Source organism: Bactrocera neohumeralis, chromosome 3 (assembly GCF_024586455.1).
Source record: "Bactrocera neohumeralis isolate Rockhampton chromosome 3, APGP_CSIRO_Bneo_wtdbg2-racon-allhic-juicebox.fasta_v2, whole genome shotgun sequence".
NCBI classification, from domain to species: Eukaryota; Metazoa; Arthropoda; class Insecta; order Diptera; family Tephritidae; genus Bactrocera; species Bactrocera neohumeralis.
Window position 1 is genome coordinate 52,266,466 of NC_065920.1, and position 25,880 is coordinate 52,292,345.

At 33.1% G+C, this 25,880-nt stretch overlaps 1 protein-coding gene across 1 annotated transcript in view; it reads right to left on the reverse strand.

Moving 5' to 3' along the window:
- The window catches only part of LOC126754207 (sodium/potassium/calcium exchanger Nckx30C), a 364,196-nt gene that overhangs the window by 262,158 nt on the left and 76,158 nt on the right, over nucleotides 1-25,880 (reverse strand). Inside the window, 1 exon segment of the mRNA XM_050466172.1 lies at nucleotides 1,286-1,896. Coding sequence (XP_050322129.1) covers nucleotides 1,286-1,896 — 611 coding nt within the window.

A 25,880-nucleotide genomic window follows, 5' to 3' on the forward strand; every position in this document is an offset into this window, starting at 1 on the left:
TTTTGAAATATAAATAATAATAGGATAGTTTTTTTTTTCACGATTTTTAAAAAAAATTTAATTTTTTTTTCTGTAAAAATGTTTTTCAAATACTTTTTATTATGTACATACATTTGTAGTATATGTTTGCAAAACCCATTAACAATCTGGTTTTTTAATTCAAAATCTAACTTATTGTAAATAAAACTTTAAAATTTGGAAATTAAAAATTATTTTTTTGGAATTTGAAAATTTTTTATTTTTTTTAATTTTAAAATTTTTAGAACTAAAAGTTTTTGAAAATTAAGAATTAATTGAAACTAAAAGTTTTTTAAAATTAAATTATTATTTAAAATTGAAGATTTTTAAATTTAAATTTTTTTAAGTTAAAATACATATGTGATTAATTGCAAATAAATAGCAAACATTTTTTAAATTCAAGCGTTTTTTTATAAATTTTTTCAAAACTAAAATTTTCTTAACAATAAGTTTACCTTTTTTAATTATTAAATGTTTCTGGTGAAAAAAAAATATTTTTTGAGCCTTTTGTATCGTTTGAAAAATAAAAAAAAAAATAAAAAAAAATATTTTTAATGAAAAAAATTTAGTAAATTTTTTAGTAAATAATTTAGTAATTTTTTTTTTCATAAAATGTAATTAATTGTAAATAAATTTATTACATTTTTTAAATTAATTTTTCAAAGTTAAAATTTTATTTACACAAAATCAAAATTATAGTTTAAAAAAAAAATTATGGGTTTTGTAACTTTTTTAAAAATTAAAAGCAAGAAAATAACATATTATTTCATAAAATTTTTATTTTTATAAAGAGATAAAATAAAATTCTTATATTTTTTGAATAAAAATTTTTAGTGCTCGCATCCATGCACTGTTGTGCTTACTGTATACAACATTTTCAATAATAATATAACCAAAAGAAAATTTTAAACAAAAAACACAAACCACAAAACTAAAAATTTTCAATACTACAAATATTGAACACTTAAAATCCTCACAAAATATAAGCAAAGTGTTTGTACTGTTAGCACCTTCCAATACTAATTTGAATTCTTTAAATATTTTACTTGTTACTCTTACGCGTTCAGGCAAAATTACTGCTGTGTTAGTATTGAAGTTACTGTGTGCTCTAATTGTTGCCTTCTCAAAATTTGTTAAACGAATTTAAATTTATTCAAGTAAAGTTTTTTTTTAATCCACATAATTTTGTTTTTGTTAATTGACTTGATCAATTTTAATTTATTTATTTTATTTTTTTCTTTTGCAAAAAAACTTCCCAACTACTTACTGCTGGCATAAGTTGATCTGTACTTCTGACGCGAGTCACCTTATTTTTCGTAATGAGCCTTTTGACGAATCGTTCCACCTGTACGTTCCACTTCATGAAGGTCACATACGCTATATAGATGCTGAATAGGATAAGCGCCTCCCACCAATAGATGAAGTTGTCGCGAAAAAAGTATATTAATACCAGTAAACTGATACTGTAGAATGAGCAATCACGAAATAATGGCCACCATGTTAACGCCAATATGGTTTTGGAGAATAGCGCACACATACCGATGACGAAGAGTATGTTGAATACAGCCGAACCGACAATTGTACCAATGCCAACATCATCGAACGAGATGAATACGCCAATGACACTGGTAAATAATTCGGGCGCACTACCGCCGGCAGCCATAAACGTAGCACCGGCTACATCGTCTGTTATATCCAATTTCTCGATGATCACATCCAGGGAAGGCACGAAGAATTCATCGCATACAATGGCTAGCGCTACGAACATGTATATAACACCGATTATATGACATATAACAGCACCATTTTCAAGCTGCTCTTTGGTGAAGAGATCCTTGGGGAAGAGCGGCGCTTTCGTCACATTCGCATGGGCGGTTTCTAAAATGATAAAAAACGGTAATAAATATAAATTTTGTCGATTTTTCAATGCAAACAAGTTTTTTGAAGTAAATTGTATAAGGCAATAACTTCGTTTTTTTCTCGTAATATTTTTAATACACGATATTTATTATATTTGTTTTTGTAAGAATTTTTAATATTATTAGGTGATTATAACATTTTAATAATAGAAACATTTGAAACTTAAATACTTGAGAGTCAAACGTTGCAAAGAAATTGAGAATAAGTTTACAAAAAGGGTCACGAAATGCAATTGAACTTGTGGAACACTTTCTATACTACTTAAACCATTGGTAATAATCATATTTTAATCAATACTTTATAACAAGAAATGTTTGTTGAATAATAACTCGTTTCTTCTCATAACGTTAGAAGTCATATGGAGAATATTTTATTTAACTTTTGTAAGAATTTTTACCAATATTTGGGAAGCACAATATTTAAGTAGCAAAAATATTGAAATTTAATTCATTGAGAGTCAAACGTTGAAAAAGAAATTGAGAATAAGTTTACCAAAAGGGTCACGAAACGCAATTGAACTTGTGGAACACTTTCTGTACTACATTAGTAACGTAGTTTTCATCATTATTATACTTTAAGCAATATAAAAGTAGTTTATATTTATTTTCCAAAATATCGACCGTTGTTGGTCCATCCTATTTTTCTTATTTCAAATGTTATTTTATAATTTTAAATCAACACGCGGTAAATAAATTTAACAGGGCAATATTGTACAGCGTGCTATGACGTTTCATATAAAGCAGTTAGTATACATATCGATATATATTCATATGGGTTTGCTATCTTTACACCAAGTTCCATTGAAGCGCGAAATTCCTGTTTGATTTTGATATTTCGTTTTGATTGATGCAACGGTACATGATTGACAGGCAATTTGCTACTGGTTTGCTGACCAAAAAGGATAATCTTAGATAAGTGCACACATAGCACAACAGTATTGTTGCCTTTTGTTGCGCATAACCTGGCGATCGAATAAATCGGGTTAGAAAAATACAATTTTGGATTTTGGTGCGGATTATACAACAAAATCTAATCGTATTAAATATTATGCGTTAGCTGACAAGGGGGTAAAATCTATTCAAATATAAAAGATTATTGCTTAAAATGATGGTTTTTACCAAATTTAAATTCATACCGCTTTAGAGCCTTTACATAAAATTCTGTAATTTTGTGAAATTTTGATTCTCTTTTAAAAATGTGCAAATATAATTTCTTTAGGTCTTTAGGATTTCTGGGTGTTTCAACGATCTACAGATCTGCCCAAAAAGGTTCACCGCAAGGAAGAATGTCTCCACTTTTCTGAGTCTTAAAAAAGGTTGGGGAAGGCAGAGGGCACAAAAAGAGCAACAGGGCTGAGAGTGTGGCGGTTTCAGTTAGAGGTAAATTCTCAAATGACCTCGCTAACCTTTTCCAAATAATATTAAACGCTAGCAAGATAAAGCTAGAATTGTTCGCTTCGAAACACAGAACTCGAGAAGTTATGCCGCCATTATGAAATATTACCAGCCTAACAAAAGGCGATAACCAAGTCAGACACTAACGTTATTTTACAATAGTTGCAATGAATTAAATTAAAACAAAATTTTGATTTTAAATTTCAATATTTTTTTTTAAATTATTTTAAAATGCTAAGGGTACGTATGCAGATGATATTGACATGATTGGCCTCATCAACAGAGCCGTCAGCGCAACCTTTTCGAGCCTGGAAAAATAAGTGCAAGATGTTGGTCTTGTGGTTAACGCGGGCAAGACAAAGTACCTGGAGGCCACATACAAAGATTCCTCGCGTCTTGAGAACTACGTCACTGTTGGCAGCTATATATGTATGTACATAAAGTTAAGAAATTGTATATTTCGGAACCAGCATAAAAAATTGGAAAAGCAGAACCTTTAAAACAAGCTAAATTCATATAAAGGTTTAGAGACTCAATAACACACTAACAAAGAGGAAACTTTCATTTAAAGTAGAAAAACCATACTACATATAAAATTGTGGGTTTCATTTATCTATCTTTACTATCTATTTGAGTTTTCCAAAAAACCTAGATGGCCCTATTGATGAAATCACTTCTTCGAATCATTTCGTTATGAAATAAGGTCTATAAATGTTCATTATACAAGTACTTATACATTATAATCCCATCTCGTTGTATAATTACGATCGTGTTGGAATATATGGCGAAAGATAAGATTTCATACGAAAAAGAAGCTAACTGTACAGGTAACACAAGAGTTAACTCAAAACAACCTCATTCACCAAATTTGCATTATAATGAGCTGGCGGATCGCAACAAAATCTAAGCATTTCTGAATCGGATGATTACTGGTACTATGAGAAGTGGGTCGTCCATCGAAAAAGGTCGTGACAGAATCTCGGTGAGATAAAATGGTTACCACGATAGGATTGAGGGAACAGGAAATTATCTACTAGAAGCAATATAAAGATTAAAATTAGGCTTAGGGTCCATAGCAACTAAAAAAAAGAAAAGCACACCGTCTTTTTAAATTCAATGGCAATCATTTCTATCAGACCAAGCAACCAAATGGTTTAAGTCTGTTTGCAGCAGGCATCTTTTATCAGTTGAAGTTACTATATTACCATTTTTGATTCTGTAACAGAAGAGATGTCGTTTATAAATAACTAGAACAGAATCGTGCCAAGATGACTACCTTGGGGAACACTTGAATAGGCATTAATTGAATCTGAAAAAGTATTCTCAAATATCACTCTCTGAGTTCTATTATAAAGATAAGAAGATACCCATTGAAGGAATCCTGGTGAATGCTCAGAAGATCAAGTTTATGTACGAGAGTCAAGAGACATACTCTATTTATACTGACAAACTCTATATAATCCTAATAAATAACTGTTTTGTTAAAAAAACTCGTATTTACTAAGCAACACATAATAAGGATAGAGCATAAAAAGTCTGAAAAGACTGATAAAGAGTACGGTAGGATTATGTATTTGGTAAAGCAAAAACTTGCCATCAATATTAATTAATTAAACTCTCTTCTTTCATTAAATCCGCATGTTTTTGCCTACTGGCAGCTTAACGCCATTTATTGCTTGTTAACAATCAGTTAATGGGTTGCAGCCATACACAAAAAAATTTTATTCTTTTTTTATTCTTTTTTCGGGTATACATATGTGTATGTAAAAAAGCTATATATGAGTATGTATGTATATGCATATATTTATGGTAATTACTGCACCCACTCATCTTAAATACTTCAAAGGCAGTTAGTGGCAGTGCGCAGATTTAAAGCCGGTATTTGCCTTGAATTTTGTTAAGAGTGTGTTTAAATTGTTTTGGTAGTAAAAAATATGCCTCGTATTAAGGTGGTTCATAATTTACAGACTTATTCGAGTTGGGGTTGATACATATATGTTGGAAAATTATATTTAGTTTCCATTTCGGCCTATTGTAGGCACATACTATACTTGTATTTACCACACAAAATATAATAAGCTGGTCAAATATCTACGCGACAGTTGATATTGGCCTTTTTTGATGCCGAATTCAGTTGAGATATCTTTCAAATACCATTTGCGGCAATCCTATTTAGGCCATGCGCCACCTCTTGCAAAAGACCCCTGAAAAAAAGATCGACACACACAAATTCTTCGTCGATTTCAAAGCTTTGACAGTACGAAAAGAAAGATTGGAAAAAGAAACGAAGAAAATGAATCTGGTAGTGAATGCGGGTTAGCCGAAATATCTCATGTCATTAAAAAAAAAATCGTCGCATTCGGGACTTGGCTCCCACGTCACTGTAGATAGTCTTAACTTCGAAGTCGTAGATAATTTCTTTTATTTGAAAGCATCATTAACACCAACAACAACGTCAGCCTCGAAATTCAACGCAGAATAAATCTTGCCAACGGGTGCTACCTTAGACTGAGTAGGCAATTGAATATTAAAATTCTCTCTCGACGAAGAAAGACTAAACTCTACAATCATTCCCGTCCTGCTTTATGGTGCGGAGGCATGGACAGTGACATTATCTGGTGAGTCGGCCTTAAGAGTGTTCGAGAAAGAAGCTTTCCGGAAGGTTTATGGTATTTTGCGCATTGGCAACGGCGGCTACCGCGGTCGATGGAACGATGAGCTGTATGAGATGTACGACGACATTAACATAGTTCAGCGAATCAAGAGACAGCGGCTACGTAGGCAAGGGCATGTTGTCCGAATGGCGGAGAACACTCCAGCTTTAAAGGTTTTCGATTCAGTACCCGCTGGGGGTGCAGAGGAAGAGCAAGATCTCCATTCTGTTGGATAGTTCAGGTAGAGAAGGACCTGGCTGCAATGGGTATCTCGCATTGGATCCATATAGAGAAAAGAGGAAGCGACTGGCGCGCTGTTGTTAACTCGGCTATAACCACGTAAGCGGTGTCTACGCCAGTAAAAGGAAGAATTTTTACAACATTCAAATATTTTATTCTTATTTTCTATAAATTTTCAAGTCTTTAGCTCATAACATATTAGGTATACAATAGTTTTATAAATGTATCTTAAAGTTGTATATTTATATTTGTACATACTTGTATGTACATATATGTATATTTGTAGACGTGTTGACAATAAACTCGTGCCAACACTTTGCCATGTACGTCCATATACATATATGTCAATATTATAGTTTTCTGACCAAATCTATAAACAGTTAAATAATAATAATTTATGCGGCCATTTTTGGTTTGACGATAATGAATTTTATTTTATATAAGGCAACTGACGCCACCTACGCGACGAAAAAGCTCGCGCATAGAGCCAACAAAGAGTAGAGTATAAATTATATAAGTATAATAAATATCACAATATGTATTAATTTTTTTTAAGAATTGTATAAAAATTTTTATACTTCTAAACGTGTATATTAGGGTGTGTCATTCTGAGTCAACCTTTTTTTTCGACTGAAAAACAGGCTAAAAACTTTCGAAAATTTGACAAAAAAAGTCACTCAAAAGATGAGCTCTTAATATTAATATTAAGAGGTGCCTGTTTCAAATTTTCTATTTTCCATGTAAATTAAATGGAAAAAGCAGGTATGGTAAACTCGATTCCGATTCTACTCGAGAATCGAGTTTCTTGTAAAATAATCGATTTTTCGGAACCGATCTTCAGTAGTCGAAGTCGATTAAGAATCGATTCTTGACATTGATTTAAGACAATTGGATAACTACAATCGTTGTTATCGATCAAAAAGTAACAGCAGCTTTTGGCCATCGGTCCTAAAATGCAAAGAGCAAATATTAAATTTTGTTTTAAACTTGGGAAAACGTTTACTGAAACATTTCAAATGATGAAAAAAGTTTATGGTGATCAGTGCCTATCCCGTAGTAATGTGCATAAGTGGTTTAAGCGATTCCAAGAAGGTCGTGAGGACCTCTGTGACGATCAGAAGTCGGTCGTGTTCAGAAGTCAAAAATAAAGACAATGCTGATTTGTTTTTACGATTCCGAGGGTATTGTACACCGAGAGTTCGGCCCACCTGGCCAAACGATTAATGCCGTGTTTTACCTTGGTGTTATGAAGCGTCTTTTGTCACGCATTCGTCGTGCTCGACCACAATACCGTGAGGCAGGGTCCTGGCGCCTGTTGCACGATAATGCGCCGTGTCATCGGTCGACGCTTGTCACTGACTTTTTGACAAAAAACTCCATATTAACCATTAATCACTCACCCTACTCACCTGATCTGGCACCCTGTGATTTTTAGCTATTTGGAAAACTTCATTTGCCCATGAAAGGACACTGGTTTCGGACATTTCAGCTATCCAAAAGGCGACGACCGATATTCTCAAGAGCATTCCGAAAAATGACCTTAAACACTCATTTGAAATGCGAATTGACCGGGCTAAACGCGTATCGAAGCACAAGGAAACTTCTTTGAATAAAAAAATATAACTTTTGAAAAATATTAATTTTTTGTTGTTTTTTTTTTAACAGTCCTGTTTCTTTTGCGACATACCTTGTATTTTAATGTCTGATTCACAAAATATGACTTTCATTAATTTTCGGAATATTTATTGTGTATTTAAGATAACTTTTGTTTTTCTTCGGTTGCATAATAACAAAAGTTGTCATCAAAACAAATATGAACAACTATGAACGACTAAATTGTGAGTATTGTATTTTTGATTATGTTATTACGATGAAAAAACTCAAAAATACTATGAAAATGCTGATAAGGAGGCTGAAAATAATAAAAGAAACTGTTTGCCTGCAATCTGGAAGCCACGGCGGTCAAATGATAAACGTACTATAAATATGTACGTATATATATATATATAGCATTGTACTTATATATTTACAAATGCATTTTGTATATACATATGTAATATGTATGTATATATACACATCCGTAGAAGCATTCATATGCTCAAGTATGTATATTTCCCACAAGTAAATCGACCTAGTTTGTGCCTACTGCAGAACTAACTTATTCATGGATAGTATTGGTTATCGATGTGATCAATGGAATGCTTATAAAACGACTTGATTTAAACACGAAAACATTCCACGAAGCGACCGTGCCTCTCTCCCTCTCTTTATGGGCTTTGTAATGCATTGACATGCTGCTGGTTGGCACCTATGTATCTCTGTGAACTGCATTAGACTGGGTTACATCAAGGGCGCCCGTAGACGAGTTAGAGTTACGTTCATCTCGATGGCGAGTAGGGCTCCCACGTTACGGCTCCTACTCCTTACTAAAAACCCTGGAGAGTTGATGGACTAATACATAAGGAAGCCCAATCCAAGGACCATTTATCAGAAGCGCAACATGCTTATTGTAAAAGCAAGTCAATGGATACTGCTCTGCATACTATGGTGTTGGGACCTTTATTTATATTGATGGAGCTTTCAATAATGAAATTTGAGTGGGAGAAACCCACAAGGTGGAGTTCTCTCTCCTCTTCTTTTGAGCCTGTTCGTTAACGACCTGCTTAAAAAACTTGAGAACTTGGGTGCCTATGCAAACGATATAGCAATTATGGTTAAAGGAATGTTACTGAGTACCGTGTAGGAGTTGATGCAGGGGTATCTCAGCGTCGTAAGAAATTGTGCATTCGGAAGTGATCTCAACTTCGTGCGAATGTTTCTATGAATCTTATATGAAACCTTATAAATCACGCCAGTAATTTTGAAATATAAATTTTTTATTGCGTTTTTCTTTTTGTAATTTATAATATCTCGGCTTTTGGTTAAAAAAATAATATTTTCAAACTATATTCCATTTTATTATTTTTTTGCCTTATATAACTATGACTATATATATATAACTATTTGCAGTTACCAAGCAAAAGTAATTTGAGTTAAGCCAATGATTTCTCCAAGGAGCAGTCAGATGTCACGTAGCGAATAAGAATGCGATCTTACTCTAGAATATACATATTTTATATAAAGGTTGATTATTTTTGAACTTTACGATCCGTTTGTAGTACTCTTTTTATGTACGCGTAGACTCCTCTCAAATTTTACTGGGTACATATGGTATTCGTATATCGTATATTAGTAGTCTAAGCCAGCAAAAGAGAAATACATATATCATTGCCTTGTTATAGTTCATTGAAGTAAGCGGAAGTATGCAGTCTTATCAGCAAATATGAGTTCATAAATATAAAATTAAGTATTTGTGTATTTTAAACATGAGTGGCATATAAGCAAATGCTAGTATGGTTATAAAAATAAAAAATATTTTTTTTTTGCTTTTATGGAATACTAATTTGTAATCATTTTTATTTACTTGGAATATGGGATTTTAGGGAATTAAGTTTATTTTTACACTGAAATAGATAAAAAATGTATGCAAATTGGCCTCATCAAATTCTTGCGTAACTATATACACGAAATCAAATATATACATATGTATATATATACTAATACTTCAAATAAACTGTGTTTTTGAGATGTGTGGTTTTCATAAAGAACTAAAACGGATATAATTAAATATTATGACCAAGTATTTAACTTTGTTATAAAGACAAGGATTTGCAATTATGTTATAAAAATTATTTCAGGCAAGTGCCTGCCGCATCTGGCTTGATTAAATGCCAGCCACGAGATCCAATTTATAGAACTTATCCGCCTAAACAAACGCCTACCATAAGCCCACAACAATTGTTTAGAGGTGTTAAATGGTGCGAACTTGGAGGCCATGCGATAGGCCCACAATGGTGCGGGATAGTGCACTCCCTAAAAATTTCCTTTAAGGGGGTATCCTGGTCTAGGATTTTGAAAAAAATCGATTTTTTTTTGCATATTTTGAAAGTTTAGACTTTCAAAAATATGACCTTGGAAGAATTTTTCAAAATTCGACTTATTTTCGGAGATACAGCCGATTTTTTGACGTGGCGTCCGTGTTCACTAGAATTGTCTCCTAAACTTTAAACGCGTTTTTCTCGAAACTACTTTTTTTGAGGTGGTTGACATGATATCTCCAGTTCTACTGAACCGATTCCTTTGAAATTTGGTATATATCTTCTTTATACAATGCTCTATCGTGTCTGTCTTGGATTTCCAAAAATTTTGATTTGAAGTATTTTTAAAAAATTCGAAAAGGTCGAAAAAATCGTGTAAAAAAAAATTATTTTTTCAAGTCGACGCCATTTTGTTATTTTTTTTTTTTTTTTTGAAAATGGTCAACCCGATAACGACATCCTTACTAATCAAGAATCTTCTTGTTTTTTGTGTTTTAGATCTTTACAAGGGTTGAAATCACGTCAACCAGGACGCACCGTTTTTTTTTGAAGCCCACACTCCACCCGCACGTATCTCGAGGAATTTGGTTTTTTTCTCGCAATTTTTTTTTTTTCATATTATTAAAATGTCAATAAAAAACATATAAAAAAATTGATAGTAAAAATGTTTTTAATTTTTTTATCTTAGTTTAAAAAATGCCTAAAATTCATGCGTCTAGACCAGAATACCCCCTTAATAAATGGATTATTTCGTTGGCTGCATGACAGTAGTGTCGCCTTGTTGAACCAAAGGTCGTCTATATCAACATCCTCCAAATCAGACACGAAAAAGTTATTAATCAAAGCTCTATGGTGCTCCCCATTGACATTGACATTATGAGTGGCTTCATTTTTTAAGTAAGTTGAAAAGAATTCTCTCTGAATTTCAATTATATATCTTCCACATTGATCGATATTCTCGGTAAAAAGTCAACAAAAAATAAGCACTGGGCCCACAAATTGAGTACCTAGGGGCTTGAATAATTTTAATTCGATGTACGCAACTTTTAGTCATAGATTAGCACATCTCAAATGCAGTATTCGTGCAAAGTTTTATCCCGATATATATGTACCTTCATTCTTGATTTGTATACTTGATAGTGAAAGCTTCAAATGGAATTCAAATTGTGTTATACACTGTGGCAGGCGAATGTCAGAATAATATCACGTAACAAATTTGGTTGAAATCGGTAGAGCGGGTCACGAGATATGTGATTTCATCAAAAGGTGGGCGGCGCCACGCCCATTGTTCAATTTTTATCACAGCTTCTATATAGCTGTTGAAAAGACCAACTCCTAAAAAAGTATTGCCTCATTGGAAACCACAAGTCTAAAAAACACCTATTATAACATACGTCACAGCAATAAATCTGCATAAAGATTTCTACAAATATATCTCAAGCATCCAAACCCCGCACGACATACTACATATGCACTTAAGTAAGAAGTTGTTCAATACTTCTGTCTCAGCTTCCAAATGTTGACTTGAGTGACTTCATTTGTTCGCTACATTGAAAAGGCGTGGACAATGTGATTGATGTGCAATTGAGGTGCAATTGTCGTTGCCACCTACACGCAAAAACATTGACACACATGCAACTAGTTTAAATGACTAGATGTTCCTTACTTTTGCGCTTAATAAAAATAAAGTCAATTTGTTAAGACACTCAATTGATTTTATGTGCACAGCAGCTAGAAAATTAGGTATATTGTCGGTATATATGTATGTATATATCTGTAGATAAAATCTAATTATACAATCGAGAAACTTGTTTTCTTTTTTCGGAACTTTTCTGACAGGAAAAATCTTATAAGGCCAAATATAACAATTTACCGAAGCAGAAAGTTTAACTGATGGAATCAAGATTGAATTTTACTATAACAAAACAAGTAAGGAAGAGCTACATTTTATACTCTCGCACGATAAAGTGATAACCGAGATTTTATTATCCGTCATTTACATATTTTTCTAATACCGTATTTGTGTAAAGTTATATTCCGCTATCATCATTGGTTCCAAATGTATATATTATACAAAGAAGGCATCAGATGGAATGCAAAATAGCGTTATATTGGAAGAAGGCGTGATGTGAACCGATTTCACCCATATTTCGTACATGTCATCAGGGTGTTAAGAAAATATTATATACCGAATTTCATTGAAATCGGTTGAGAAGTTCCGAGAAATGGTTTTTGGTCCATAAGTGGGCGAAGCCACGCCCATTTTCAATTTTTAAAAAAAGCCTGGGTGCAGCTTCCTTCTGCCATTTCTTCTGTAAAATTTAGTGTTTCTGACGTTTTTTGTTAGTCGGTTAACGCACTTTTAGTGATTTTCAACATAACCTTTGTATGGGAGGTGGGCGTGGTTATTATCCGATTTCCTCCATTTTTGAACTGTATATGGAAATGCCTGAAGAAAACGACTCTGTAGAGTTTGGTTGACATAGCTATAGTAGTTTCCGAGATATGTACAAAAAACTTAGTAGGGGGCGGGGCCACGCCCACTTTTCCAAAACAATTGGGTCCAAATATGCCCCTCCCTAATGCGATCCTTTGTGCCAAATTTCACTTTAATATCTTTATTTATGGCTTAGTTATGACACTTTATAGGTTTTAGGTTTCCGCCATTTTGTGGGCGTGGCAGTAGACCGATTTTGCCCATCTTCGAACTTAACCTTCTTATGGAGCCAAGAAATACGTGTACCAAGTTTCATCATGATATCTCAATTTTTACTCAAGTTACAGCTTGCACGGACGGACGGACGGACAGACGGACGGACAGACAGACATCCGGATTTCAACTCTACTCGTCACCCTGATCACTTTGGTATATATAACCCTATATCTGACTCTTTTAGTTTTAGGACTTACAAACAACCGTTATGTGAACAAAACTATAATACTCTCCTTAGCAACTTTGTTGCGAGAGTATAAAAAGTGCTACCTTCTTATTATAGTAGATGAACACATACAAGGTGCGTTCCAAAGTAAACAGGACGTAAAAAAAAGAAACAGAACAAATGGTTTTTTCGGCAAAATCAATTTATTTTATTCAAAATAGTCTCATTCTGCTTCAATACAGCTTTTTGCACGGTCCAAAAGCATGTCGAACGAGTGTTTTAGCTCGTTGGCCGGTATGGCTGCCAGTATGCCGGTGCAAGCCTTTCAATGGCCGCTACGTCTGCATAACGCTTTCCTTTCGTGGGCAAATGCATTTTTCCGAAAAGGAAGAAGTCGCACGGTGCCATATCAGGTGAATACGGGGAGTGGTTAATGGTTAAAATGTGATTTTTGGTTAAATAATCGTCCTTCGAATGTTGGATTCTGAGCAATTTTTGGTCGTCAGTCAATTTGTGCGGAACAATGCGTGCACACACCATTCGTAAGCCCAAATATTCGGTCGAAATGCGATAAATTGATGTTTTGGAGAAGTTAAATTCCATTTCTATGAATTTCAATCATGAATTCGGCTGATTTTTGATGAATTCAAGCACAGTTTCGGTGGAATTACCGATGATCACGTATTTTGATTGGCGCACTGGCGATCGTCATTTATGTCCTCACGACCACTTTGAAAATATTGAAACCACTCGTGTACTCTGCTACGGGATAGACAATCATCGCCATAAACTTGTTTCATCAATTGAAACGTTTCGGTAAAAGTTTTAGCAATTTAAAACAAAATTTTATGTTGGTTTTTTATTCGAAGCTCATTTACGCACCGATAACACAAACATACTGAGACTCAAAACGCAATAACTTCACTTCCAATATATGAATGTCATGAAATTCTCACTGAACAATCGATAAAGATAGCAGAATCTGACGCACCAGTCAACATATAGATGGCGCCACCAGGAGGCGCTAGATTCAAAAAGTCCTGTGTACTTTGGAACGCACCTTGTATAATGATAGATGGACTACTATACTTAGTAAAAATTTTGATTTTTCCATAAAATGATAGCCGCCTATATCGCCGAAATGTTTTGCTGGATGTACTTCAAATTTCGGGAGAATATTCTAAAATATATATGCATTCGATATATATTTCCCAAGAAATGTATTTATTGCAATTCACTAGTGGATAACCCCTTAGACTGTACATATTTGTTTGCGGTTGCATACGAAATGCAAAAATGGCAATTTTTAGGAAATAATGCAGCGCTAGCTTTTGGACTTTTAGAAAAAAATATTTCATCCCAAATTCTGAAACCAGTTTTCAAAAAAAGTTAGTTTTAAGTTGATATAAAAAATGTATATAGTTTCTTCTTCTTCTTTACTGGCTATAGTTAGTTAGTTAGTTGGAACAGAAGGTCGGTACAGCATTTAGCATATGTTAGATTTAAAAAAAGGTGAAATGGATAGACTATTGTTAAGAAAGACTAATTTGTCCTTGCAAGAGTAATTTCCCAAGCTGACTTAAATACTTTCTCGTCCAGGAATAAACCTACTTTTGCACTTAAAGAGGGAAGAGAAAAAGAAGAAGAGAAAGAGAGAGGGAGAGAGAGAAAGAAACCATTCAAATCAAGTGAGTCTTGCATATTAAATAACCTCCTTTCTATTTCGAAAAATACTGGGCAGCACCGATAATGTGTAAAGTGAAGTCAACCATTATTTGCACGAAGAAAGATTGCAAAATTGCTATAGTTTCAATTGTTTTTTTGGCATTTCACTGCACAAATATTTGTTTGACCACACCCTAGATGAGGTTTACTGAGTTCTTATCATTCGCAAATATTTTTAGAAATTTTGCCTTTGAATCATGCTTAACGCTTGATAAGACAATGTCATAAAATACTTATTGTTTATGTCGCAGATTTGTAAATAAGCGAATATTTAGTTATTCACCGGCACAACAAACTATGAAACATAAACATTAACATAAAATAATATTTATTCAAGCGAAAAAAGGTATGTCGAATGATAAGGTACGAGTATAGCGCTATATTTAAACATCTTATCTTGAGTTTCTGGTATAAAATGATGTCATCAGAAATGTTGAGTTTATATATTTAATAATTAAAATTATCAAAATCAATCTTTTTACTGATTTGATAATGAAAATTCATGAGAAATACATTTGTACTATTCAGTGAATAACGGTAGTGATTGGGTGCAATTTTTAAGTGGCGTTGTAGTGTAGTATGTTTGGCAGTAATCATTACTTTTATTTAATATATGTATATAGAAATGAGCATTTGGAGACAAGAGCCACTGGGACTTAGCCCACTCAAGTCCAACCTAGCAGATTACTGTGTAGACTACTTTTGTAGCTAATGGACCGCCAAGTTTAGTGTATATTTAATCTGGATCTCCAAAAGTTACGAAAGAACCAGAAGCAAATTTAAATGCCGTGTCGATGCACTTAATATTCATCAAGTTAATGTTCCGAGATCATCGTGTTGCTGATTTGCAAAAATTTGATTAAAACGTGCGAATGGTAGAAGAACTCTTTTTGTAATCAAGTCAAATACATAAAATAGAGTTTTGGAATCAAAACATAGTTAGTCGCTGCCCTCTAACCTTTGTCGGTGACCTTGATATCTTTGCTAAAGTAATTTTCTAAGAAACTTCCAGCCTTCAATCTAAAAAAGTTTGAGATAATATTCAGAAGTTTCAAAAAAATCAATTATTTTTTACGTTAACCTAAAGTAAAATGCCTTAAAAATATTCTCTGAAAATTCAGTAAGTACATTTAAAAAATATTTCTGTAGTTATTCGATAGTTAGCCAAAGGTTCTCTCATGCTCTGTAGCGTTCGTGTAAAATTTCAAATGTGTTTTTCACCAAACTATGTTTCTTGAACTTTTGACCATTGCAGCTCAAAGGCCGCTTAGTAGATTTCAATAAAGTTTATTTATATAGCGTTTTTAAAACAATGTAAATTGTGATCTATTAGAAAAATATTTGTCACTAAAAATTGTATTTTTCTTTCTTTCGGTTTTGTAACCGAAACCAAAATACACAGTTACCTAACAAATTTACTGACACCAAGAACTAACTAGTTCCAGTTTGCCCTAGCAAATGTTTTAAGACATTTAGGTTACATTTTAGTTGGTTGTTTTATCACATTCGACCTTTAAAGCTTTCTAAAAATTTGTTTTTGGTAGCAAATTCTTTCCATATGTTTCATGATACACAAAAATGTATTACTTAAACTTGTTATGTGAAATAATTGCAACAAAACTCAATGTAACTTGTAGTTATGAGCAGACCCTAATTAAATATATTTTATGTTCTCCAGCATATATTTTTACTTTGCTGAAAAATCATAACACTTTTATTACAAGAAATGGCTGAGCTAATGTATTAATAATGAAATAGTAGCTCTTCGCAACTGGTTGATACATATATTTCATATCACGTTAATTTTATTGATCGTCTTTGCCACTTTTACTCGCTTTATTTAAGTTCTGCTTTCTTATAGATATCTCATTAAAATCTTATAAAAATTCACTAATCTCACGATATTTAAGAATAATGTGATAATACAAACTATGTGTTCGATTCGCCACTTTGTAAGTTTTCGGATGTCGCATGTCGGCGTGTATCACCTGTCGTTTGTTCGTTACTTTTGTTATAGAAATAACCGTTTCAGAGCGCCCAACCATTGACAGAGCACCACAATTATATAAGCAGTTCGTTCTAAATTAGTGAACTGTAAGTTCATTCATAACTTACCAATAAAATAGTACAAAGATAAAATCTAATTGCTGAACAAAATACTTAAACTGTTTTTTTTAAAGAGTATTTGGGAAGCATGAAACGATGAACAATATTATTTAACTAGTTATTAAACTTACTTATCAGTAATCCAAGTATTTATTTAAGTAATAAATTAAATCTTAAGTCAAATAATGGAGGTTTTATTGGAATTATATTGGTAGTAATACTGGTATTATGGTATATGCAATATTTTATGGGGAATTTCAAGAACTATTGATATTGATAAAATAACGATCAATGATTTGTAAATATTAAAGTCCTCCAGATAATAATGGCTAAGATAAACTTTGATAGAATTTTTAGTAGTGAAGAAAGTCTACATCAATAATAATAAAGCGCTACTAAATAAAATAATTAAATGACTTTGTTAAGTCTGCTATAAATTGTGTGTTTTCAATGGGATCACGGCTACAAATCGTTAAAAAGGTTGGAGGTGTGTTTTGAAGTACATATCGTCACCTGAAATGCAAAATAACGTAACAACATTTTCGGAAATTTGCAGTGGCATGAATGAAACACGAAATAAAATGGAACAAGAGTGAAAAAAAAAATTTTAATATTGTTTAAAATTGGTTTATATCTGATCGCAGAACCTGAAAATGTTGGATATATGTAATATTATGTATTTGAAGTAGTGATATTGAAGTAGTGAATCGTAATCAATAAGACACTCAATTTCGAATTTTTTGATGATACGTTATTTTGCATTTCAGGTGACGATATACATATACTGTATCATGAAGGTCGTTAATGCCTCATGCGAATCGTACATCCACCTCTGTTACTGACGATAACATGGAAAAAGTTAAAGAAACAGTGCTGGAAAAACGTCGTGATTTTAGAGAGATAACAAAGGATATTCTTTCGTTTTTGTCACTTTCAACTCATTTTGGCTAATGTTTTAAGTATGAAACCTGATCTCCTATCAAACGAACTCAATCTTTTGAAAAATGACGGCGATGATTGACAATGTATGCCAGCTCGAAACAATCTAGAATGTCGCACATGAAATTAATCCGAACCCGAAGACACAAACTTCAATGAAGGCACTGAGCGCCATTCCAGCCTAGACTTACAACAAGTGTATACGAGTAGAAATTGGATTAACCGTTGGCATGAAGGCTTTTGAAGGTAATAATAAGGATTTGTATTAAAATACGTGAAGATGTTGTTTTTAACTTAATGCTTATATTTTATTCCTTTGTGTTGTGATAGAAGAAAATCTAGGTTATGTTGTAGTCTGAAAATAATATAATTCTTAAAAGATTTAAATTCAAAGTTTTTAAATGGTTCTTTAATTAAATACTAATAATTTTTAATATTAGTATCTTAACTTAGGAATAAGGAACATTATGAGGAATACAGTCTGATAACTGTATGTATACCTGGATCTGATCTGTCGTCTGTGCTGTCGTAAATGGCTCAATAGTATGGATTTAGAGGGGGCTAGTTTTGAAATTATATTATTAAGACCGCTAAATTTTTTCTGCCAAATAAACTTTTCTGAAACTTACAGAATTCGAGAATTAGCCATGGAACAATTAAGATCATCAGAAAACATTAAAAGATAATATTTCGTATAGAGTGGAATTTTTTTAAGATAATAACAGCAATTAACAAAATTTTAGATAGTTGCTTAATATACTTAGTAATATCTATAAGTTATAGTATATAAGTATGTCACATATGATTCACATAACCAATAAGACTGCAGCAGCTAGCTTCGACAATGACTAATATACACTAGAAATGACAGAATGCCGATATAAGTCTTCTAAGCTTCCACAGATTTTGCAACTTTGTATTATTTCTTAAAAATTTTTTAATATATACAGTTGTAAATTATGCATTTGTAATTGCAATGATAATATCAATAATAGTCGCTAAATGGAACGTCAGCGAATCACCACGCTACCCAACGCACACAAATCATCTGAAAGCCGCAAATGACTCATCGTATAACTGTAGCGCATGAGTTCAGTTCACAGTACGAGCGAGTCCATATGTCAAAAATTGTTATTGTTATTAACACATACAAATATGAGATTATATGATTACTTATAATTCAGAGCATATGAAAGCACTTGATGTTGATATGAGCAAAATAAAAGAGTAAAATATGTTGAGACGAGGAAAAAAGAAACGAAAATTGTTATGGCAAGCAATGCGCGGCGAACTCATAAATATATTTTGATTGGTTTTCCGAGAGAAGCGAAAAAATGCAATAACAAGAGATAAATAAATAAGAAATACAAATATCTGAATGACTGTAGGTGTTGCGCGCCGAAGCAATAAAGCGCTGGGAAGGCAGTCGCATAAGAACGCATGGCTTATGACATGAGCAGCTGCAACATAAAGCGAAAAAACCAAAACAATAAAAAAAAACATCTTAAATGCGACAGTTATATAAATATACCCTACACAGTTGCATTTCTTATAGCATCGAAGGGCATAAAAAGATATAATATTTACCTTGATTATGATTGGTCAGTTTATATGGCAGTCAAATGCAATAGTGGTCCGATCTGAACAAGTTATTCAGTGTAGCGTTCCTTGGAGAATACTTCATGCTAAATTTCATGAAGATATCTCGTCAATTAAAAGAGTTTTTCATACAAGGACTTGATTTCGATTGATGAGTTTGTATGGCAGCTATATGCTATAGTAGTTCAATTTAAAAAATATTTTTCGAGATTGTACCTTTGCGTTGAATAATAATCCGTGTAAAGTTTCGTGAAGATATTTTGTCAAATAAAAAACTTTTCCATACATGAACTTGATTTCGATCGGTCAGTTTGTATGGCAGCTATATGCTATAGTAGTCCGATTTGAACAAAATGTTAAGGGATTATAGTATTGTCTTGGATAATAATCCATGTCGAGTTTCGTGAAGATATCTCGTCAATTAAAAGAGTTTTCCATACACGAACTTGATTTCGATCGGTCAGTTTGTATGGCAGCTATATGCTATAGTAGTCCGATTTGAACAAAATGTCAAGCGATTATAGTATTGTCTTGGATAATAATCCATGTCAAATTTCGTGAAGATATCTCGTCAATTAAAAGAGTTTTCTGTACACGAATTTGATTTCGATCGGTCAGTTTGTATGGCAGCTATATGCTACAATGACCCGATCCGTACGATTCCAGCATAAAAGCAGCTTTTTGGCAAGAAAAGGATGTGTGCTAAGTTCCAGGGTATAAAACAGCAGGAAACTGAAAATCACAACAACAAAAATATCAACTACTGAATATTCAAAACAGCTTTACTGTCAGTCTCAATTTGAGCGCATAGCACCAAAAGTGGAGCCGCCACTGTACGGCCGCAGTCAACGAAAGCACAACAAATGTGAATGGCAAATTTGCACAGTCGTTGTTGCTTTTGCTATGTTTGTTGTACGAAATACATAATTCAGCAAAGTGGCGTAGGTGTTGTGCTGTGGGGATTTCACACATTCAAGCGCATATGCACGACTTAGTGTTGTTGTGATTGTTGTTGTTGTTGCATTTTTGTACCTTTTTGTTAGTGCGAAGATAGTGTTGGTTGCTGTTGCTCAGCGACTGACGCTAATATGAATATGATGGTGATAATGATGAAGTTGGCAGTGACAAGCGTATAAGCAATGAGTGCTTTATTTGTTGTTGTTGTGTTTGTTTGTTATTTTTTTTTTGCCTTTCTCACACTCTATTTGGCTTTGACTTTGACTTTTTTATTCGTTTTGTTTCTTAGCGTTTTGTTTTGTTAAGGTGTTTCGCTTCATTGGCGTTGTTGTTGCTGTTAGTGGTTTTTTTTTATTGTTATCTACTGTGTTCGCCTTACTACTATTTGTTGCTGTTGTTGCACACCTTTGCTGACTATGCGCTGAGTGTGCACAGAACGTGTATGAAATTTTATTAACAAGAATTTAATTTGACTTGAAGTGGATCCGCATAAGTACATATGTTGAACGTGCAAAAATTGTGTTGTTGTTGTAGGCTCTTTGTTTTTTCCTTTTGTTTTTAATTTTTTTATTTCGTTGATGGTTCGTATAGGGTCAGTGGAAGGCAAAATGATGGGTCAAAGTACATTTTTTTTTGTGCTTGGTTGTCTTATATAAAAAAATATTTGAGCTGTAATTTGGTTTGATAGGTTGGAATATTATGAACACGACCTTGAGATGTTGAAAATGTAGACTAGATATTTACTATCATAACAAAGGCACACTGGAGCTAAAATTACTAAGTAAGTCTGGGGTTATATCCACCTATGAATTTCAAAAAAAAAATTTTTGTTTGATATGCATTAAAAAATATTTTTCAAACATTTGAAGTCGGTCGGTAATTTTTATCTCAGTGTTATCGGCTTTCATATTTGCAAAGTCTTTTCTCTCGAAACGATATTTTCAGAATAGTTATGGAAAGTATCTCTGAAACGATTGGATCGACTTAAAATTTTTACAACATCTTCTAAGATATATCAGATAAATTATGTAGCGATGAAAAAAATAATACAATTGATAATAACTTCTTATTAAAAATATTACCATTAAGAAATAAACAAAAATTTTAAAAGTTCACAAGAAAAGGTTTTTTTTTTTAGACATGCGAATGGTATATACTCCTTAATAACATGTCACCGATGTGATACACTTGTAGATGATACTACTAGCATGACATGCCTAACCTACAAAAGGCGCGAAAAAATACAATTGAAGCAAAAATTGAGCTCGATGACGAGTTTCCGAATCAAGAATCATCAAGAATATTAATAATTCGTATGCCATTTTTAGACTGGCAAGGTTATGGTGTTTGTATTTTTGGATGCGCATTTTTTGACTCCCTTGAAAGGGAAAGACCATCAACGGCGACCCTTAACATAGCATTATTGTTCCATTTGAAGAACAAGAAAATGGCGGTTTCACCAAGACAATACACGGTGTCACAATAATTTCTTTCATATCCCTCGGCTGGCCCCCAGTGACTATTTACTGTTCTTAAAACTCAAAATAATGGAGGAACTATGTTGAATAAAATGTGTTTTACAATTGACTCGTTATTTAGCAGTGTACACACCACTTCTTCATAACATAACAAGAAGTTTAACTGCATGTTCCTTATACCACTTTCATTATACATCTAACATCGTCAAGCAAGCCTCAAGCTTTATTTTCTCACATAGACGCTAAACTAGATCCTCATAGAATTCTGGGTATTCATACCGACAGGTATTATCAACTCGGCAGTATTCCCAAAATTATTTAAGAATGCTCTACAAAAGCACCAACCTATTAATCATCCAAATATATTTTAATTTGAAGAGGTACTTCTTTTTGAAGGAGTCATGTGTAGAAGTTCACGCAAGTGAGGAAAGTTCTCTGATCACCATTCACTTGGGAGTGGCCAAAAACGATTCTTTTACACATGGCTCAAGCAGCTCACAACTTCCGGTCTTTGACCAAGTATCCTCTGGGTAGCTTAAGAACATCCGTTCGAAGGCGAGCTAAGGTGAGAAGACGAAACATCCCCCACATAGGGTTGTGCGCTGGGTTTGGGACCCGCCACGTACAAAATCACCCCCAATGAAAAGGAACAACAAGCCTCGGATGAGAGACCCCCCCTTTTGATGACGACCATGACTTCTTTTTTAACAAAAATAATTATTTGAGCATACTTTTAGTCATTGAAACAGCGCCAATCGTGTCTTCAGATATTTTAAAATATCATTCAAGATGAAGCTGAGGAATGAAATCAACATCTGTAATGACTCCAAGCGACACTATTTTTGAAGCAAGGGGTAAAAGTGTAATTTTTAGGCCCCTAGTAACAATTATAATGGTAAAATAGTAGATTAAAAGACTATGGAATAATTTCTTAGAAGATGGTAGTATTTGACTAGTTTTTATATAGTGTATGGTAGAGAACGCCATAATATCAATATAAAGTGAATGAGTACAGGATAAATACTAACAGGATTTGAAGATTTTTGGAACATCGATTTGGTAAATGTAATATGGAGAATGATATAGATGATTTAGCAAAGTAGATCCCGAATATAAGCGGTTGAAATTTGCACGATTTCCACTGAGTCCCCTCTCAATTTCATTAAATTGCTATTAGCCTGTGGCTAATTTAAGTTGATACCTACTTAGTTTGATACCAGTATGACGGTGACATATAACGGTTTATCGCGCGGTTAAAAGGGTCAAATAAATGTATATACAAACTTAAAAATAGCTAAATGTTCAGTAACTCTTGAAGAATATATGTATAAAATATAGCCTTTTGCTGAAATAATCATCGTTCTAACTGAGAATTTGAAGATAATAAAAAACAATTTTCAATTTTATCTTTTACTTAGCCAGAAAATATGAGAGAGCTCTCAAATGAGTGTTCTTTTCTCAGCATTTTTTCTGCTTGAACTATTTTTTTCTCAGAAGATCAGACTCACCAAAAAATATTTTTACAAGATATAATTTAGCATTTATATAATGTCATAAAATGAGGCAACATTTACATCGAAAAAAAGGTATTATATTAACTGCGTATATAACATAAGGAAATTCAGAGATAATGCCAAGAGGTCTCAAAACAGTGACAAAACCGAACAGCATGGAGTACGGAGGTTCAACGAAACATCATAAGGACGCTTCTAATATCATTACATTAAAGATAGGTAGACTTAAAAAAATTATGAGGAGTACCGAATGAAAGTTTCTTATTCTTATTTCTTATACCCTATTTTCTTAAATACCAAATAGCCCAGCGTTTAGCCTTCGAAAGCCTATCGAACGCCTACATGATTATTCACAAACACTTCAAGATAACTCGAGAATATTGAAATGCTACAAAATATTATAAAAAAAATATAAAAGTAACCCACAATAAAAACGAGCCACTTTGAATACAAACGACGCTGATGACGATATCAACAACAAAAATATATAAAAAAGCCAACAACAATAAAGCGTAAACATACCAACGCGTTGACGGCGACGCCCAAATGCAGAACTTCGAAAAAAAACAAAAACATTTACAAACGAACAACAACAATCAACAAGCGCAAAACCGCACTGAGCGCTCGCCACTGCACGCATAAGCCAGTGAGTCAGTTAGTCACAAAAGAAACGTCGGCGAGTTGGTAGCGAAAGCGGTGAGCGCTTGTAAACTGAGTTGAAACGCGAGTGCTTCAAATAAAAACAAAAAATACTTGAGACTGATTTTTCTGCCTTAAAATAATTAAAATTAAAAAAAAAATAGACAAATATGTCCGCCGACGTAGCCAGCTATCCTACAACCATCCCCGCCACACCACCACCCACACCAGCCGATTTCAAAAGCGATGAACCAAAGATTTACATAAGCAGCGCCAAATTAGAGTTGAAGCTGTCGGCTGTGCAATCACAGACGCAGAACAGCAACAATTATGTATGGCATACACAGGTGGTGCAGCCTGCAGTAGAACAGGAAGAGCAAGTCAAGGAAACGCTAGTGACAGAGACGGCTGCCCAAAAGCCGGTGGAGGCTGTTAATCACAATATGTTTACGCCAGCCAAGCGGCACGGCGAGAAAGAGGGCTCTCTGGCGGCGACCCTCTACGATTTCATGGATGTGGAGCGTTATCACAGCGAAAGGAATCAGCTGGCGAATAAGGCTGAAAATTATGTGCGCGAGAGCACTGACGTTTGAAGGAGCGCGTTAGGAACTTTAGAAGTGCATTGAAAAGACAAAAGTATATACATACTTTCTAATATATGTATGTTTAAAATATATATAATCTATAGTAAGTGAAGTGAAATGTATTGATAAATAGTATTGTAAATACATAGGATAGAAAATGTATGACACAAAAAAAATTGCTTAACAAACAATTTTGAAGACAAAAGAAATTTTTTTGAAATAAAAATTTGTCGCAAATTATAAGTTTGCATAATTTATACAAAATAAATCAAAAATTAAGTATAAATTGTTAGTAAAATTTAAATTGCTTTTACTATAAAAGTTTTGAAGCTGATTTAACGTGCGAAATTATCATAAATTTTATGACAAACAATTATTTTTAATAAAAATTTATCATCAATATTAAAACGTTTGCATAAATTGTACAAAATAATTCTAAAATAAAATATATATTTTTGGTAACATTAAATGAGCTTTTTTTAAGTTTTTAAGTGGAATATTCGTTAAAAAATTCAAAGGTATTCGTAGTCAGTTATGAGTAGTGGAATTCCCGGTTTGCCTTAGTTGAGTCATGGAGAAATATAAATAAAATGTGTACATTAGGGTGATTCAAAAAAAATATTTTTTTTTTCGTTTGGTACTCGGAAAAATAGGTTCCTAGACACCTCTAAGAAAGCCTCTCCAAACATGAGTTTTTAATTGTAACGGGAAGGTCCTCCTACAAACAGTTTTCTATTTTTTCTTATTATCAGATAGAAAAATTTATATCTCGCTTCCAACTACTTGAAAAAATATATTGTTCCTTAGATTTTGTAGGAAATTGAATGCTCTACAAAAAAGGTCTCCACGATTTTTTCGTAAACCCAAACGTTTAAAAGATATTAACAGTTAAAATTTGATTATTTTTGGGAAAATTTTTATTTCTTATGAATTTTATAACTCATTGAAAAAAAAATTATTATGAATGATGAAACTTATAGGCTTTCTTAGAGGTGTCTAGGAACCTATTTTTCCGAGTACCAAACGAAAAAAAAAATTTTTTTTTTTGATTCACCTTAATATGCATTGATGTTTGGCAATGAATATCTCGTAAATGCTTAACTTAATCGAAAAATCATAGGAGACCATTTTTATAGAGCAATAAATTTCCTACAAAACTATGAGTTTCATCATTCATAATAATTTTTTTTCAAAAACAACTGAACGCAGTTGAATCCTGGCTTCGAAATTGGAACATTATGGTAAATGAAAGAAAATCAGCGCATGTTACCTTCACCATGAAAGCAGGAGATTGCCCCAGCGTCAATCTCAATCAAA